Source organism: Sphaerodactylus townsendi, linkage group LG09 (genome assembly GCF_021028975.2).
Source record: "Sphaerodactylus townsendi isolate TG3544 linkage group LG09, MPM_Stown_v2.3, whole genome shotgun sequence".
Taxonomy (NCBI): Eukaryota; Metazoa; Chordata; class Lepidosauria; order Squamata; family Sphaerodactylidae; genus Sphaerodactylus; species Sphaerodactylus townsendi.
In genome coordinates, this window is record NC_059433.1 from 19,744,724 (window position 1) to 19,764,580 (window position 19,857).

A 19,857-nucleotide genomic window follows, 5' to 3' on the forward strand; every position below is an offset into this window, starting at 1 on the left:
GGTGGGGGGGGGGGGGGGTGGGGGGGGGGGGGGGTGGGGGGGGGGGGGGGTGGGGGGGGGGGGGGGTGGGGGGGGGGGGGGGTGGGGGGGGGGGGGGGTGGGGGGGGGGGGGGGTGGGGGGGGGGGGGGGTGGGGGGGGGGGGGGGTGGGGGGGGGGGGGGGTGGGGGGGGGGGGGGGTGGGGGGGGGGGGGGGTGGGGGGGGGGGGGGGTGGGGGGGGGGGGGGGTGGGGGGGGGGGGGGGTGGGGGGGGGGGGGGGTGGGGGGGGGGGGGGGTGGGGGGGGGGGGGGGTGGGGGGGGGGGGGGGTGGGGGGGGGGGGGGGGGGGGGGGGGGGGGGGTGGGTGTGCGGGGGGCTGGGGGGGTTGGCGGGGGGGTGTGGGGGGGGGGGGGGGGGGGGGGGGGGGGGGGGGGGGGGGGGGGGGGTGGGGGGGTCCCATCATCCCCTGCCAGCACCATGCTGGCAGGGGATGATGGGAACTGTAGTCCATAACATCTGGAGGGTTGCGAATTTGACACCTGTGCATTAGAGTGACTCTTGGCCCTAAGGTTTCTTCCAATATTCTTCCAACTTACTTTATCTGCAGCTGTGAGCCGTGTCCACGGTTTATCTGCCCGTCTGTCGTAGTCCTGAGCATCTGCCACCTCCACGTAATCGCTGAAGCGGATGAGGATTTTCCTCTCACGAAGCTCTTCCACTGTTGGCCGTTGACTCAGCTGTAGAAGCAAAGCAGGAAGTGTACCAAAACATCATGCTTCCCAAAAGCTCTTTGCCAATTTATCACATTGAGAAAAACGTTAAAAAGAAATGCAACTTTGTCGGCTAGTTACATTGAGGCATCCAGGAGATGGAAGACGAACAATTTGTCTTCAAAGTAGATGGAAGACAAATCCTATGATGTGTAGCCAATGAGAAATGCCCTCTATTACAAGGCATTAATTGTGTACACCAGAGAACTATTGAAGGGACTATTTTTATTTTACAGCACCCAGGTGCATCATCCAAAAGCCACGGCAGGATGAAAGATGTCAGGAAGGGCACATAGCACTTTCACACTGGCATACCACAGAGATGCACTCGTCTTCCTAGAGATGCCTGCTAAGTGCCCTCTCTGCTCAACTTTCGAAATTGGGAAACATTCCTTTTACTAGGCTTTGTGGACTTCTTTTCTTTTCTGTTTCTGCACAAAATGTGGGTATTTATTTGATTTCATTGTCGGAGTTCATGTTGCTTTCTTATGGTATGCTTTTAAAAAAACATTTTCAGCATTGCCACTACCGGCAGAGAAGCGATACATCAATATTAAAAAGTAATAAATGGCACCACTGCAATAGCCTGACTTGATGGCCTATCTACAGTCTGTTCAGCATCACATAGAAACATACATGGGAGTGTTTGACCAGCACAATGAAGAAGAAGAAGAAGAAGAAGAGTTTGGATTTATATCCCCCCTTTCTCTCCTGCAGGAGACTCAAAGGGGCTGACAATCTCCTTGCCCTTCCCCCCTCACAACAAACACCCTGTGAGGTGGGTGGGGCCGAGAGAGCTCCGAGAAGCTGTGACTAGTCCAAGGTCACCCAGCTGGCGTGTGTGGGAGTGCACAGGCTAATCTGAATTCCCCAGATAAGCCTCCACAGCTCAGGCGGCAGAGCTGGGAATCAAACCCGGTTCCTCCAGATTAAATACACAAGCTCTTAACCTCCTATGCCACTGCTGCTCCCTGCTTTTGATGTTCAGTGCTTCCCACTCTACGCACCAAAATACGTGCAAGTTTAAGTAACACAATGCACACATTCCAATATACATCACAGCAAGAAATGTACACATCTCTATGTAAGATGACCTATTAATGACAGAACAGTTCCTTCATTTTTTTGTGTGGAATAAAGAAGGATTTGGATTTGTACTCCGCCTTTCTCTCCTGTAAGGAGTCTCAAAGCGGCTTACAATGGCCTTTCCTTTCCCTCCCCACAGCAAATACTTTGTGAGGAAGGTGGGACTGAGTGACTTCTGAGAGAATTGTGACTTCTGAGAGAATTGTGACTAGCAGGCTTCATGTGTAGGAGCGGGAAATAAATCCAGTTTACCAGTTAAGAGTCTGCCACTCATGTTGAGAAGTGGGGAATCAAACCTAGTTCTCCAGATTAGCGCCCACTGCTCTCAACCACTACATCACGCTGGTGCAGCCCATTATTTTCATGAGTCTGTTTCATAATAAAAATAATTGTGTAGCGTCAAGTCACAACTGATTCATGGTGGCCCCGAGTCTATGAGGTTTTTCAAGGCAATAGATTTCCAGAGAGGGTTTGCTATGGCCTTCGTCTGCAGAGCAACCCAATCTCCTATCCAAGTGGCTTCCAAGTTTTGATGAGAAAGAGTGCAGATGAAATATGAAAATCTAAATATCAAGCTATTCCCAAATGGTGCTATCCATGCCTTTATCAACAGCAAACATGACAGTCTGCACTGCAGAAACATTTCGTTAGTAAACTGTGATGAGGATCTCCATCTCCTTTCTTGTAGATTCAGCTTTCTACCGTTAGCTTCTCTCTTCGGCTAGATGCCAAAGTTTATGGTTCTTTCTTTAGTTCACGTAGTGTGGTAGAACCTCATGCGAGGTCAGGCAGATTCAAAGGTTTGGATCGTTGCTCAGTGTGTTCAGGTGAGCATATTGGGAAGTACTGAATCTACAAAAATCTTTGGACTCCAGTAATTATAAGTCTGCTTGTAAGTCTGCTTGTACCCCGTATGTATTAAATAGGGATACCATTTACACAGTGGCTGTTGCCTTTGGAATTTAGAAATCACTGAACAAAAGAGGGCAGATTTTTAAAAAATCTTTGTTGCTGCTCCCACAGCTGTCTAAGATGTCTATTTATATTTTATGCAGCCCTAAACCAAATAAGCAACATACCTCTTGAAACCTGACATTAAACATCAAAGGTGGATCAGAAACCAGGGAAAGTGGATGTGCTATCCTTTGCTCATAATAATGCCGTCTCCCCCCTCCCCAAAACAGCATAAATTAAGGATGAAATACCAGTGTTATCACTGGAATTCAAAGCTTTTGACTGCTACTTATTCTGGATACTATTTACATATACCCTTTTTAAAATGCTCTATTTATATTTTTACTATGACAAGCGATCAAAGTAGGAAACCATGTAAGCCAAAAATAGACTTCAAAACATGATGCTTACTTCACAGTGGAGTCAATTTTCACTGCTACCAAAATATTCTGAGTGTTCAGGGAATAAGAAAAAGGAGATGGTTCATTACAGGACAGCAAAAAAACCCCTTCGCCTAGTCCCCCCTCCAAAAAATATTATATCCAGCAGTGGCGTAGTGGCTAAGAGCAGTGGCTAAGAGCAGGTGCACTCTGATCTGGAGGATTTGATCCCCAGCTCTGCCGCTTGAGTTGTGGAGGCTTATCTGGGGAATTCAGATGAGCCTGTACACTCCCACACACGCCAGCTGGGTGACCTTGAGCTAGTCACAGCTTCTCGGAGCTCTCTCAGCCCCACCCACCTCACAGGGTGTTTGTTAAGGGGGGGGGAGGGCAAGGAGATTGTCAGCCCCTTTGAGTCTCCTGCAGGAGAGAAAGGGGGGATATAAATCCAAATTCTTCTTCTTTTTGTTGATTAAAACACACTGTCGAAGCTTTTGACTCTTTAGAGGACTCTAACTAGGATTGTCAACAGTACTGGTGAAAAATGCCCCGTTCCTTTAATAGAGGGTTAAAGTACAGAAGCCGTAACCCAGGCTGATCTTGTCAGATCTCAGAAACGAAGCAGGGTCAGCCCTGTGTAATATTGGATGGGAGACCTCCGAGGAATACCAGGGTTGTGATGTGGAGGCAGGCATTTTTTTTTGGGGAGGGGGGGGCGTGCGCAAATTGCTTACAATTTTAGGGGAGAGTACCATTTGCTTGAGAGGGTGCAAAGTTCATCCTTCCGAGACCACAAAAACGTCTCCCCAGTGGAATAAACTCTGAACTTCCGTAATCAAGATGCTAATCTCTGAAGGTGATGTTGTTAACCACCTTTTCTGTGCCATGACTCCAAATGTATGGAATGAACATTCCAGAAAAGCTCTTCTCATGTTCTGCCATTAAAAACCTTACATATGCACAAGGGCCTTAGGAGAGAAAGTAAACCATAATCTGCCTCAGAAAAAGATGTTAGTAGGGTTGTATCCACCACATAACTCAACATGCTGGACCTTCTTTGTTGTTGAAAGTTCTGCCTGGGTCCTAGTGCCTACCTAGCCTTGCTCCACCCATTTAATGATAGTCATTCAATGAACTATAAATGCTCTTGTATAAGGTGACCAGATTGTCACCTTTGTAAACTGGGACCCAGGCGGGCAGCTGCGCGCGCACGCATGCGCGCACAGCCACAGGAGCGCACTGCTTTCTGGGGCGCTCCCGTTTCCTGCCCTGTCACAGGGTGGGAAACAGGAGCGCCCCAGAAGGCAGTGCACTCCTGTGGCAGTGCGGCAGCCTTCCAAAAATCAGGACGGTTCAAAAAACCCGCGGGACGCGGGACAAATTGTTTTAAGGTGGGACTGTCCCGCCAAAAGCGGGACGTCTGGTCACCGTACTCTTGTATCAAAATGCCATGCTCAATAATGCACACAATAATGGTTTTGACAAAGGCAGTGAGTGTACAAATGAATATAATTCTCATATTCGTTTGGGACTATATTCTAATGTGGAGGCACATAATTTTCTCAACCACTGCATCTTAACTGACTATACGAACATCTTTTTCTGGGAGAGAGTATACAGGGACTGCTAAAGTTCTTTGCAGAGGGAAAATCTAACTGGGCAAGGCTGAGAGCTGGAGGGGAATGCAAAACTAGGGTGGGTTGAGAACTGAAATTGCTCACTGAGCATTTGTCTGCCCTTTGGCCTTCTGCATATATCCTCAGCCTTTGATTTATCTGTGAATTAGGGTGTAGAACTCTGCCTGGAGCCACACTATCTAGAGTAGAGAAGGGCCATACAAGCAAGGACTGATGAATCATAGCCATGCCTGGTGCGTCATCTGTCCGTAAATATTAATAGAACAAGGTAAAGTCTGAAGTATTTTCTTTGCTGCTGCTATATGTACATCCATTCTTTTCCTGTACAATGGCGGTCTATGTGAAAATGCCCATTTTTTTAAAGGCTAGAAATTGTCAATACGATGCTGGCTATTTTGAAGCGAGCAACTGCTATATTTTATAGCATTTGAACAAGAAACCGCTTGTAGGACTAAAGTATCTTAAATTAAATGTGCAGTCGAATCACAATTGATTTATGACAATCCTATGAATTCCAACTCATGGGATTTTCAAGGCAAGAGATGAACAGAGGTAGTTTGCTATTGCCTTCCTCTGCATAATAATCCTTGACTTCCAGGGTGGTCTCCCATCCAAATACTAACCCTGCTTAGCTTCCAACCTGGGCTATTATTGCTGCTGCTGAAATCTCGTATGATTATGATAAAGCACTGCTGATTCCACTCTAGCGAGCAAATTTCAAATTTTGATAGCCAATGACTTAGATAAAATCCCACATTTGCCTGCAAAACAGAGCAGGACAACATGGCCTTACATAACTGAAGCTCAGGAATATAAAACATCATTCTGCCAAATGGCTTGTGGGAAGAATGAAGCGTGATCGGAAAGACTGTAAAGTTTCGGAGTAATTCTCTTATGACTGTGACCGCTAGCAAGGTGGTGACGTGTCCCACTGAAATATCATTCCAACGATCTACCAAATTACCTGAAAAACTAAAGGCTCTTGTTTTCTAGTGGAATTTAGAGACAAAGAACTAGTCACATCTGTCTCAGCAATGGCATAGGAGGTTAAGAGCTTGTGTATTTAATCTGGAGGAACCGGGTTTGATTCCCAGCTCTGCCGCCTGAGCTGTGGAGGCTTATCTGGGGAATTCAGATTAGCCTGTGCACTCCCACACATGCCAGCTGGGTGACCTTGGGCTAGTCACAGCTTCTCGGAGCTCCCTCAGCCCCAACTACCTCACAGGGTGTTTGTTGTGAGGGGGGAAGGGCAAGGAGATTGTAAGCCCCTTTGAGTCTCCTGCAGGAGAGAAAGGGGGGATATAAATCCAAACTCCTCCTCCTCCTCCTCTTCTTCTTCCTCCTCCTCTTCTTCTTCTTCTTCTTCCTCTTCTTCCTCCTCCTCCTCTTCTTCTTCTTCTTCTTCTTCTTCTTCTTCTTCTTCTTCTTCTTCTTCTTCTTCTTCTTCTTCTTCTTCTTCTTCTTCTTCTTCTTCTTCTTCTTCTTCTTCTTCTTCTTGATCCCATTATTTCTAACACTCTCTGCTGATCTGAATCAGGAGAGGTCAAAAAAAGAACATGACTAAACAGCAAGTCATGTCATAGTATGTGTGTAAAATGCTGTCAAGTCACAGATGATTTATGACAATCCTGGTAGGGTTTTCGAGGCAAGAGATTATCGGAGGTGGTTTGCCATTGCATTCCTCTGCATAGCAACTCTGGACTTCCTTGGTGGTCTCCCATCTAAGTACTGACCAAGGTTGACCGTGCTTAACTTCTGAGATCTGACAAGATCAGGCTAGCTTGGGCCATCTGGGCCATTGTCCAGTATGGTCTTGCTTTATAAAGAGAGGAGTTGTGTATTGTAACCGGCAGGGCACATGGCATATACACTCACCCAATTTTGAGGACTCAAGTTGTTTGCTGAACTTCTGGCAGGATACCTGGCATAGCTGATGGGATTACATGTGTGTGGCCCTCTTTGATTTATTTTAAAGTTTTGGCCATTATTTCCAGGAACATCTTCTTCAATATCTCCTTCAAATCTTCTAGGGTTGCCAGGTCTCCCCCTCCCCCGGCCACTGGCGGGGAGAGGGGGGCTACTGCCAGATCCAGGTTGGGAAACTTTTGGAGATTTCGGGGTGGAGCCTGAAAAGGTCAGGGACCACAATGGGGTACAAAATCTACCCTCCAAAGCATCCATTGGAACTGACCTCTGCAATCTAGAGATGAACTGTAATTCCAGGAGATCCCAGGGTCCTACAAAGGAGGCTGGGATCCTTAGGATAGCCTCAGGAGCTGTTTTAAGGATTCATTTCAAAGAACGCAGTTTTTAGGAAGCATGCTCTGGTGGAAAAAACAAAATAACCAACACATATACACACAAGCCATGAAAATGGCAAGGGTTTAAACTGTTAGTCAAAAGCTCATTCTCCCAAGAACAGATAACAGCAACCTCTCACCTTACGCGTCAATCTTCTTTTTATCTCCCGTTTTTCTTCCTGCTCCTCTTGTTCGTTTCGCGCTGGAAAAGATTAACACAGTTTTAGACCGGTCCGACTGATACAGCATGCAAAATTTACAGAAGCCGGCAGCAGTTAAGACTGGGCTATCACTATTTCAGGCCATCTTCTGGTGCAGAGAAAAGGCCTCGGGGAACAATGAACTTTTGCCATCCTGTGGTAAACATGTTTCTTAATACACTGCACAAAATCGTCCAGATCCCTTCTGGCCGGGCTGTGTCAGCACAAATTTTATTCCTGAACGTAGCTCAGTTTATACCAGCAATGAGGCGGGAAGCTGGGGCTTCCCCCAGCATTACAGCTTTGCCTAAAGGCCTGTTTGCTGTGAGGAAAAGGGAGAATTATACCTCTGTCATGGCTAGAACAAGCGATTCAAGACACATTCTGAGGTAAAATTTTGCTTTTATGGAATGGTCCTTGGTATGAGTCCCTGGAGGTTCTCTCTCTATAAGATGTTTTGTGGGAATGGACCATCTATGCATTTGATCCCGTGAACTCCAGTTTCCCACTCTCAGATGTAAGATTATGGTCTGAGAGCTTCTTCCTCCCCTTTCCCCCCTTTTTAAGGCTCATTCCGCACATGCAGAATAATGCACTTTCAAACTGCTTTCAGTGCTCTTTGAAGCTGTGCGGAATGGCAAAATCCACTTGCAAACAGTTGTGAAAGTGGTTTGAAAACGCATTATTTTGCGTGTGCGGAAGGGGCCTTAGTTAATTTTTTTCACATTCATGGTAATACTTTGCAAACTGGGAGATAATTTCCTGAGCAAGATATAACTGCAAACAGCTAGCAGGCATTTGATACTGAAGACATGAGGGCCACAACTCAGTGGCAGCAAGCATGTTTTCCGTGTGTCAGGTTCGAGACTCAGCACAGGCAGCGCGTACTCAGTCAATTCCCCTGAAGTCTTGTGACCTCAGAGGAACCTACAGCCTCTTTCCCCTGCCATTGACCTGGCCAGGATAAACTGCTGACAGCTGTTGTCAATGCTTGATACTGGCTTTTTATGCACAGACCATTTAAAACGTTCTGCAAATGTTTTAAAAAGAACTGTTTTAGAGTCCGCCCCTCTTAATCACTACACTACACGGGCTCTATACTCACATAATTCAAGAGTCTAAAAGAAACCTGGATTATTTGGAAAGCTATACTTTAAAAAATTGGTCATAAATAATACGTGTTTTTTTCCAATCTAAGGCCATATCCACACAGGTTATTTGTTCCAGGTTCAATGCTGTTGTGAAGTGGCTTTCTTTGTTTTGCTTTTGCACACAGTGTGGTTCATTTGTGTGCTTCCCAGGGTTTTCCTCGCTTCCCAACTATGCTTTGCTGCGAAGTTTTGCAACAAATTCTCTATAGCTGTTGTGGAGGTGGTAAAGTTTTGATTTTCTGGTCTTTCCCACATGACAGCCATTTTGCCAAAAGCAGCAATTTCCTCCCCCCATCACTGGGGAGGTTTTTTCCTTTTTTGACATCACCAATTGAATATCAGCAGAGTAATACCACATTATAACTATATGTGTGTCAGGTTCTCTGAATTTCCAGCTGTCATTTTAAAAACAAGTAACTATCTAGCAAAGTTACAAGGTGAAAGACATATCTCTGCAACAAAAGAGCTAGCTGCTTTAAAAAAAAAGAAACAAAAGTTGCACATTCAGAGCATCCTTTACACACATGATTATAATGTTATATCGATATAACAATATTCACTGCCAATTGGGAGAGCAGAGGGAGCGGGGTTATCACTGCTGGGGGATAGAGGAAGGGCATTTTGGGCCCTTTCCCCACTTACCTTTGTCCAAGGGTTGCTGCGCGCAATTCCCAGCGCGCGCAATTCCTGGTGCGCGCCAGGAATTGCGCGCAGCAACCCTCGGACAAAGGTAAGTGGGGAAAGGGTCCAAAGGGCTCTGCGAGGGGTCAGGCGCCATTTCAAAAGGCGCCAGGAATTACAAGCGCTGAGGGGGCGCGAGAGAGGCAGTGTCAGGGCGGCTGCGTTCTTGCCGCCCCTGAAGTGGGGAGTGCAGCTGGACCCCACGCTACTTGAGGAGAGTAGCACGGGGCTTAAGGTAAGTGGGGAAAGGGCCATGGAGAAGAATGGCAGCATGTGGAAATACCTCAGTAACTGTGCTGCAAAATTAAAAGTAAAGAACAAACAAATATGCAACCTAAATATGTTCTCACTGAACCACTGTGGTAAAAGAACTGATGTTGGCTATGTTCATGCATTATATAATGGTGGTTTTAATCTGTTGCAGAGAACAACAGGGCATAAAAATGTCTGAATGAGACTGCCCTGCTGGGAATTTTGCATTTCAGGAAGTCTCCTCTTTTGTGCTCTCACAGCCTTCTAGTTTTAGCTTGCAGCTACTTACGTTTCAAAATGTTCCTCTGCTCCAGTTCTTCAGCAGTTGGCCTCTGGCTCAGTCGTCTGTGGAAAAAGCCTAGGATTAATTTTTGGACCATGCCATGTTCTCCAACATAAGCTCAAGAGTTGCTCTTTTCCCCATGGTTCCGAAATGGAGAAGATGACATTGTTCCTGTGTATATAGCATGTCCTGATAGTGCAGAGCATAAATTGCACTGGTAGTTTCTTCCCAGTCAGGGGGAAACCAAACATGCTGTATAGTAAGTAGACACGCCTCTTCCATCAATACCCCAGGCTAATCAGATGAGAGTTAGATGATAATTGAGAGTTGAGAGTTGGGTGCTAATGTGCTGCAACAAGTTTTGTGGGGTTTTTGGGAGCAAAGTTCATCAAAGATTAGAGACTACAAATAACATGACAGATTTTAAAATATATTATAGTGGAATTGCTGTTGTAGTTCATCAAGAGAAGAGACTCCTTGAAAATGAGCATGGATGGTCAACTAACAGTTTCCGTGGGTAGCTGAAAAATGTTTGCTGAACAGCCTTTGATGGCTAGATATTTCTTCGACAAGTATTGACGAGTGGAGGCCCCTGGGAAAGAACACATGCTCAGATGTTGGATGAAGACACATTTGGGAGACACAATTGTGGTTTGAGTTTCCTAATGTCTAGAACAGTGGTTCTCAACCTTCCTAATGCCGTGATCCTTTAATACAGTTCCTCATGTTGTGGTGACCCCCAACCCTAACATTTATCCATTTTACAGATGGAGAACACTGATGCAGAGAGTCTTAGGCGGCCCCTGTGATAGGGGCGTTTGACCCCCAAAGGGGTCCCGACACCCAGGTTGAGAAACACTGGTCTAGAATAAGGAATTTTGGTGTCATCAGCTAATGTGTTTTGATTCTTGGTGGAACAGATAGTGCTTTAAAGACTACAATTGTTTGTTTGGCCGCCAAAGAAATAAGTCAGTACCATGGACAGAGATGCAAAGTACCTGTGCTCTCTTTTTACAAGGAATCTGACATTATATAATGCCGTGGTGGCGAACCTTTGGCACTCCAGATGGTATGGACTACAATTCCCATCAGCCCCTGCCAATTGGCCATGCTGGCAGGAGCTGATGGGAATTGTAGTCCATATGGGGGGGTGGGGGGGGGGGGGGGTGGGGGGGGGGGGGGGTGGGGGGGGGGGGGGGTGGGGGGGGGGGGGGGTGGGGGGGGGGGGGGGTGGGGGGGGGGGGGGGTGGGGGGGGGGGGGGGTGGGGGTGGGGGGGGGTGGGGGGGGGGGGGGGTGGGGGGGGGGGGGGGTGGGGGGGGGGGGGGGTGGGTGGGGGGGGGGGGGGGGGGGGGGGGGGGAGGGGGGGGGGGGGGGCGGGTGGCGGGGGGGGGGGGGGGGGGGGGGGGGGGGGGGGGGGGGGGGTGGGGGGTGGGGGTGGGGAAGGGGGGGGGGGGGGGGGGGGAGGGTGGGGGGAGGGGGGGGTGGGGGGGGGGGCGGGGGGGGGGGAGGGGGGAGGGGGGGGGGGGACGTAGGGTGGGGGGGGATGGACTACAATTCCCATCAGCTCCTGCCAGCATGGCCAATTGGCAGGAGCTGATGGGAATTGTAGTCCATAACATCTGGAGTGCCAAAGGTTCGCCACCACTGATATAATGGCTGCTTTAGAAACTACCCGCTGTTCAGAGAAGAATGGGTTTACAAATATTTCTCCCCCTCTCCCATCCCATAGTCATTATGATGCATTTCAGGCTCTCTACACTTAGAAAGACTGCAGCCAACTGAATCAGATTGAAATGTAACTTCAGTGAAATTATCTTGAAACAAATATAATTAGTAGTTTTCAGCTTCACCATGTTGCTCAAACATCTGTGTACACAGCAACGAATAGGAAAGGAAAAGCCGTAAATGGTGCCTTTTGCGTAGCATTCTGAATTCTGGACTGTTTCAATTACTTCTTTTTTAGCTACAGTTCTGCTGTAAACACACCTGTGAACCGATGATGCTCAAGGGAAGCAATGGTTTGTTAGTTCGCTTGATTCAAAGAAATTCAGGGTCAGACTAGGCAGCAGGCCAGGAAAGCCATGTGAAGTCACAGCTTTTCAAACATAAACGGCAGCTGTAGGGCAATCCGAGGCAGATTGGCAAAGCGAGAATTTATTCCTTTCCCTCACATGCTGATTTCCTGATTTAAATAGTTCCCTAGAAGCTGATATTTGCCTCTCAAGAGAAAATATGTAAGTTGTGGTGTCAAGCCAGTGTTGCACTGCAAGGCTAATCTCTGCTTTGAGAGTTTGATTCAGATTTTTTTAAAGAAATGACTGAGGAAAAGATTTAAACAGCCTTTCCCTCGGCACCATTTCTTTGTCCCGGTTCAGGATCTCCCCAGAAGCTTTGAATTATGGGTGACCCATTCACGGAACTCCCCCTCTTGTGTTGAGTTCAACATTCATAAATTTGAAGGATATGTCAAGAGTTTCCTGCTTAAATAGGACATTTTGACTGAATGAAAGAAGACAAAAACTTCAAAAATAAAACTTATAAACACTGAAATAACCTGAATAATCTTCATTAAACCCAAGCTCTCTGATCAGAAACAATAATAGTAATATATTCTGGGTTGGAATGAAACAGTCATTTTTGGAAAACAACAGACTGTTTGGAAAAAATACCGCTCTTAGTATTGGATAATTAAATAGAGATTCTAATCCTTTTGCTCTGTTGGATATACATCACAGAGAAGGGAAAAAAACACATTCTTTATTCTTTTGTATTATACTACCGTAAACAAGACTTTCAGATCTATGATATACAACTGATAGAATCAATCAGTATGCTAAGGCCCAGTTTGATTTATTGCACAAGACAGTCATCCTAAACCCCTTCCAAGGCCATTTAACTCAATGGGTCAGAAAGGTGAACTCTGCCTATAGCTGATTCTTCATTTGCAGAGAAAATGTTTTTTAAAATTCACTGGAAATTTGGGTGTCTGAAACATACAGTTATCCCTTCCTTGTCACTGGGGTTAGGGGCATGGTGCCCCTTGCAATCTGGAAATCTGCGTAAAAATTTTTTGGTCCTCCCTTTGTACCAGAGAAGAAGTCTGAATTTTTTCTTTAGAAATTGTGTATATTTATGATAGTAAAAGATAAAATATTTTGATATTAATATACAGGTATTTTATGGATTTCTGAGTTTCTAAAAATTATTGTGTCATCTATTGGTCTTCATGTGACACCTGCAGCTTCCGACTGCCTACTCAGGTATGCGAAGTATTCTTCCCATGTGTCATACCTTGATACCACAGGTATGATCCAAGGAGTGCCTGGGACACTCATTCAGCCACAGTCCTCTAGGCATTCAGAATTACAGTGGCCCCAATAGCCAGAAAAAGGCAACATTAAAAACAAAAACAAAGGAAGATACCTGGATCCATTCTTTGTAGCAAATAAGCAGCGGTTTTGAAATCTTTCATGTGATAAATTGTATAAAAATGCTCTCTGTGGACTTCCATGATAACAGCCAAAGCCCTTCCTCTTCAAAATTATGGGGATAGCTGCTTTAGAACATGGCCTAATAGAAATCAAACTGAGATAGAATAACCTCAGGTCAACTGGGAGATGACTAAGAGCCCCATCTTGCGGGGTGGGGAGGAACAAATGCGAGCTCCCACTGGTGCATTTGCCCACCCTCTTGGCACATTTGGCAAATGTGCGGGCGGCATGAGCAACCTGGGAAGTGGATGGAGCGTTGTGCCCTGCATTGGCATCTGATCATATGGGGATGGGTTGGGGTGTTCCCAGGGGAAGAGCCAACAGGTGACTGTGGCCCTTTCCGCACGGGCCAATTACAGCGCCCTAGGGACGGCAAAAATGCCATCCCTAGGGAGCTGTTCGCATGCCGTGCTGCCCTCGCTCCTCCCCAGCGGCGCGAAGCCGCCATTTTTCCACCTCGCTCCCTGAGGAGCGGCTGGAACGGCAGCGGCTGGAAAGCTCCATTCCCCCCCCCCCTTTCCCAATCGACTTACCTTCCCTGCAACTGTCCGGTGCGTCGCCGAGGCCTGGGGACACCCCCCTGCCCTGCGACTCCGGAGCAGTTGTGCAGGGCAGGGGGCGTGTCCCCTGGCCTCGGCGATGCGCCGGATGGTCACAGGGAAGGTAGGTTGATTGGGCGACGACGCTCCATGGCGCCGTCTTCCCTGTTGGTACCAGGACCGTTCGTGCGGAAGCGGCCTGTGCTAAAGAGTCAGTCAATGTATATCAAAATATGATGTTCCTTACTGCTCACAGGAGTTTACAAATTACATTTTTGACTGGGAATTGTCAAGGGAGAATGCTACTAAGTCAGCTCCCACCTGGACTTGCGTACGTACCATGGAGGAGATCTGGTTTTTTTCCCTGCCTTCCTGCATTGGCTGAAAGCTCTTTGGAGGTAGAGGAGTGGCCCAGCAGCAGTGCTATGTCCTGCCACCCTGGGCTTTGGATAGGGTTGCCCAACTGATCAAATGGTGGCCATTATTTAAATGTGTATGAGTTCACTTGAACTTATCAGCTGCTGTGGGAAAGTCAGACCATCTTGTACTGCTGCTGAGACCACCAAGCATGAGGTGAGCCATATAGGCGAGCTATTTGAAGCTGGACAGTTGTTTATCCATGGAAGCAGGATATGCATGCAGAAACTGTACGATAAGTGGAATGGATCAGGGTGTCTCTCTCCTGCTTTCTGTGGCACAGAATGCCAGACTACCATTTTGTACAGCATTTGCCAAGCCAACGTATATCTTGGGGTTTCCAGTTATTCTTGATCAGACAAAGGGAACTCTGTCTTTGAGTAACATTGCACATGGCCATTTTTGGCACTTGTGTCTGACCTGCAGTGAGTCTATATTTCTTTGGGGCAGGTTTTTGGTTGTGCACACATTTTCCCCCTCCCAAAATCACTGCACCACAGATTGAGAAGCCCCACAGTTCCTAAAAGTGGGCCAAATGTGATTTTCCCCCCTGCCAGTGCAGGGACAGTGGAGCAGACCAGTGTGTATTTGGATTGCTTTAGATTCTTTGCTCCTCCCTGTCTTCACCGTTCCATGCAGGAGCAGCCCTGTCCACTCCTTGGATGGCATTTTTTGGTTATTGATGGGGTTTCTTCTTTTCAAAAAATTTGGAACTCACACGAACTTGGTTTATTACAGGTCCCCCCAAAAAAGGAAAAAAGGAAGAAAGAACGAAAAAAAGAAAAAGGTTGGCAAACAACCCCCTGACCCAGAAGGCAAAATAGTGACTGGGCTTGGGACAGTTCCTCGTGTGTAAAATGCAGAGGGACCAGCCGCTGAAATGGTGCCCCCCCCAGTTGTCTCTTTACATCTGGGCCTATCATCCATTGGGACTCGCCGCCCCCCCTCTCCCGGGGAGAATTTTAAAAATGGGGTTGGCCGGACGCCTCTATTATTATTATAGCTGTTTTAAAGGTTTTAGTAGTCTATTTATAATTATATTTTATGCTGTACACCACCCAGAGCCCCTGGGGGATGGGGCGGTATAAAAGTCCAAACAATAAATAAATAAATAAAATGAAAAATGTAGGGAGACCCCACCGCAGAACCAGCAGCTTAGCTGCAAACAGTAAGTGCAGAAAGGGCCATCAATACTTTTGAGAATTTCTGTTTACAGAACTATATTAGCCCAAGCTAAAAATTCTTATTGAGCTGAGATTAAAAAAAACCCCCAGAAACATTATGCAAAAACATAATTAATAACAGACAAATAAGATTCAAATGACATCATAAATAAATTGAATTTTTCCCGTTGTAAACCAGTGAGAACCACTTGTTGACTGTATGGCAGCCGCCTTCCCTCCCAAAACACAGTGCAGTTAGAGATATTTCACAATAAGGAATAATGGAGCTCATTCCTGAGAGTCCTATGCACAAATTGGTGTGACGAATGATTTCTCTCCTGGGGGGGGGGGGGGGCATTTTTGCATCTGGAATCTGGTAGGAGTCCTTTCATACAAAGGATTACAGGCGACTGTGCTAAAGAGTCAGTCAATGTATATCAAAATGTGATGTTCCTTACTGCTCACAGGAGTTTACAAATTACATTTTTTGACTGGGAATTGTCAAAGGAGAATGCTACTAAAAATGGCAAAACGCTGTTTATTTGCTCTCTAAAAGCATGACACTTTTGGAAAATAAATGTCTTTTGAGATTTGTGCTAGAATGATTTGTTTATTTGGCTGAGGCCCAGAAGCTGAGTCTAAACTGAATTATTGTTACAGACAGTTCTGTAGGTAAATGCCAGAAAGCATGTCTGTGTCTCTGTGAGAGAGAGAGAGAGAGAGAGAGAGAGAGACAGAGACAGAGACAGAGACAGAGTTTGGCAGAGCCTCCCCGCCAGGCCCAATGCTGGGTTTTGGGATCCATGTTGGGATTAGATTACACATCTAAATGCAGATGTTGTCTCTCTGCACTGCATTATTCCAGTGGGATACACTCTTGGGCTACCAACCCAATGTATTACTGAAGGCTTTCACAGCCAGACTCACTAGAACATAGATGTCAAACTTGCGGACCTCCAGATGTTATGGACTACAGTGCCTTAAGTTAACTGATTAGTTAAAACTTCCCCCCAAACAGCTTTAAGGCTTGGGGATTCTAAAACTAAAACAACAACGAAACGCAATAAAACAACAAAACAGTAAAGCAATTAGCTAAGAGCTAGCAGTTACTAAATTTTTTAAAAAGAAAACCTTTTTTAAAAAAAAGTTAAAAAGGACTCAAATTACCCTAATAAAAGGACACTGGTATCAAGCCCAACAATAAAATTGTTAAAAGTTAACATATACTAAAGCTAAACTAAACTAAAAGCCAATAATAGCTAGAAGATAATGGGTTTAAAAGTTTTAAAAGAGACTCAAGTGACACAAAGCCCAGTCAAGTGAGTGCAGCTGGCATGTCGCCAGCATTAAGCTCGAATGATAAAACATTTTTAGATTAAAAGGAAGTGCTAGTACAGGGGTAGGGACAGAGGCTGATGGGAATTGTAGTTCCTGAACATCTGGAGAGCCGCAGGTTCCCTACCCCTGTGCTAGTAGATAAAAAGTGAGTGAGGTAAAACAAGTTTTTAAAACTTATCTTAAAAATGTGTAGGAGCTCATCAGGGAGCAACCGAACAGCAGGGGGTGATGGGAATTGTAGTCCATAACATCTGGAGGGCTGCGAGTTTGACACCTGTGCACAAGAATGTTGAAGGTTTTCCGGGTTGTACGGCTGTGTTCCAGTAGTATTTTCTCTTGACAATTTGCCTGCATCTGTGGCTGGCATCTTCAGACGATCCTCTGAAGATGCCAGCCACAGATGCAGGTGAAACGTCAGGAGAAAATACTACTGGAACACATCCATACAACCCGGAAAACCCAAAACATTCTAGTTACTGATTAACCTTAATGGGTGAGAAGGGATTTGAATCCAGGTCTTCTCAATACACACCATGAACTCCCTCTCAGACTGTCCACCTTTTCCCCATCCTCCCAAGACAGAGAAAAATAAGCATGCTGGTGCCATCTGGAGATAGGGACAGAAAACTATCCATCCATCTAGATGGCATCAGAATGCTTAATCCATCGTGATTAACAGAGATGATCTTGCAGTTATTATGCGCCACCTGCAGTGGAACTTTGGACGTTCAATAGAAATTAGGTACAAAAAGGTGCCAATCTAGCAGCTGAAATATAACCACTGAAAATTTTCAGGAAATAAAAAAAAAAGTTCTCATTTGTTTGTTTTTATGTTTCCCTCCAGGATTAGTGCAACCCCCTTTTGTGCCATTAAAGACAGCAAGGTAATTCCCGGCACACCTGGGGAAGGCATCAGAGTACAAGGTTATGGCAATCTTGGTGTCACTATGTAATGCCAGGGCCACAAGGATGGTGAACCTCAAGCTGGCATCAACAGATTTCTCCACCTGGCAATGTGGAGAAATCCTCTCAGAATTGGCCTGAGGGAGAAGCTGGTAGAGGAAAAACAGCAATTGATGAAGCAAAGCAAGTTGCAGTTGGGAGCTGGCGAGGTCTGGCTAGTGACACAATGGCCCATTCCGCACAGAACATTTAAAATTTCATTTAGACGTTTTTAAAAGAACCATTTCCGCTTTTGTTCTCCTACACGGCATGGGAAAATGAAGTGTTTCAGACAAAAATAGTTCTTTTTCCCCGCCTGCCTGAAGCTTGTCAGTTTCATTTTTAAAGTTGCACCCGCCATTTTGTGCTGCTGCAGAGATTCTCCATGCCGCCAGCTATTTGCTGAAGGTTTCCAATGGAGGTTTCCTCTGCTTGCAGCTCACCCACCTGCAATTTCACTGTATAAAGTACATGAATAAAGTTAGTTTGGACTGGTGATCCCATGCACATGTCATATCCCCTTTTTTGTTGTTCTTTTCAATGGGACATCTTCGAAGCGACGACGACTCAAAATATGCACATACTGCAGATTCTCAAAACAAGTAGTTTGAGTTTCTGGAGCAAAACATTTTGAGGGAAAATAAAATGTCTTCCAACCATTTGGAGGAAAAAGCTGCACGGAATTCCAGCAGGAAACGTTTTATGTTTCAGCCTTAAAACGTTTTATTTGTAGTGTGCGGAATGGGCCACTACGTACTCAGAAGTAATTCCACAGGTGCTATCTGCCATGCAGGACTGGGAAAAGAACACTCACAGAAATTCTATCTTCTGTGCAACCAAAGGGTGCAGAGGGCCATCTTCAGGGGCAAACTTAATTACTTTTTACAAGTACTCTTTCTTGGGGATGGGGAATCTTGAAGAAGAGTTGGCGTTTATAACCCACTTTTCTCCACCTTTAAGGAGTCTCAAAGCAGCTTACAATCACTGTGCCCTCAGCAACAGACACCTTTTGAGGTAGGTGGGGATGAGAGAATTCTGAGAGAACTGTGACTAGCCTAAGGTCACCCAGAAGACTTCACGTGGAGTAGAAGAGAAGAAGAAGAGTTTGAATTTATATCCCCTCTTTCTCTCCTGCAGGAGACTCAAAGGGGCTTACAATCTCCTTGCCCTTCCCCCCTCACAACAAACACCCTGTGAGGTGGGTGGGGCTGAGAGAGCTCAGAAGAGCTGTGACTAGCCCAAGGTCACCCAGCTGGTGTGTGTGGGAGTGCACAGGCTAATCTGAATTCCCCAGATAAGCCTCCACAGCTCAGGCGGTAGAGCTGGGAATCAAACCCGGTTCCTCCAGATTAGATACATGAGCTCTTAACCTCCTACGCCACTGCTGCGTAGTGGGGAATCAAACCTGGTTCCCCAGATTAGAGTCTGCTGTTCTTAACCACTAAGCCACACCTGCTCTAAACCACAAAGCAGATGATGCACTTCAGAAGAATTCTTGCTGGTACTCTGTGCCAGCCTGTGCCTATTTATTTTCACCCCTCCTTTTCCTTTTTTGCCTTTGGCTCTGGTGAGTCTCACATTAGTTACATTCAAAATCCGTTGCTTTAGGAGCTGAAATTTGATTCTGGCCTCTATCTGTCAACACTGAGGCATGGATTATGGAAATTAGACTTCTGATGGATGGCCTACCAAGTCATCTTTTGAGTGGCATGTTCAGTAATCATTAAGTCTTCTTCAACAGGCATGAAAGATGACATGGGACTATGAAGAAATAGCTCACATTTGGACAGCATTGCAAAAGAGAGAAAGAAAGTCTAAATAGGTAGAAAATTGCCCTGATGTCATGTTATAGTTAATGATCATCTTATTTTCCCCTCAGGATTTAACAAGGGTGAAAAAAATGCAGCTGGGCTAAATACATTTTATTTTGATATGTTTAGCAGTAAAGCAGATTTAATATGTTATATAAAAGGGTCTGGACTTGCTGAGCAAACTCAGCGTTCATGGGTTTCTAGTTCTATAAAGATTCTGTTTCTGTAACAATTTGGCATTATGGTCTATCACATGAACCTATTGATGCAAATTATATTTTGGAAGCATTATTTAAAATTATTTAGGTTTAAGAGCAGGACATGCTATGTATATAAAATTATTTCATCTTTACCATTTTTTCTCTTCAAATGCTAATGCAGTTATTATTGTTATTGTTGTTGTTGTTGTTATTATTATTATTATTATTATTATTATTATTATTATTATTATTATTATTATTATTATTATTATTATTATTATTAT

The 19,857-nt window shown here is 45.6% G+C and overlaps 1 protein-coding gene across 1 annotated transcript in view; it reads right to left on the bottom strand.

The window, feature by feature from the left end:
* Positions 1-523: 523 nt before the first annotated feature.
* PHACTR1 (phosphatase and actin regulator 1) overlaps positions 524-19,857 on the bottom strand; it is a 177,505-nt gene continuing 158,171 nt past the window's right edge. Inside the window, exons 10-13 of the mRNA XM_048508514.1 lie at positions 9,678-9,733; positions 7,245-7,306; positions 574-714; positions 524-541 (exon numbers count right to left, since the gene is read on the bottom strand). Coding sequence (XP_048364471.1) covers positions 524-541; positions 574-714; positions 7,245-7,306; positions 9,678-9,733 — 277 coding nt within the window. The remainder of the gene's footprint in view (positions 542-573; positions 715-7,244; positions 7,307-9,677; positions 9,734-19,857) is intronic.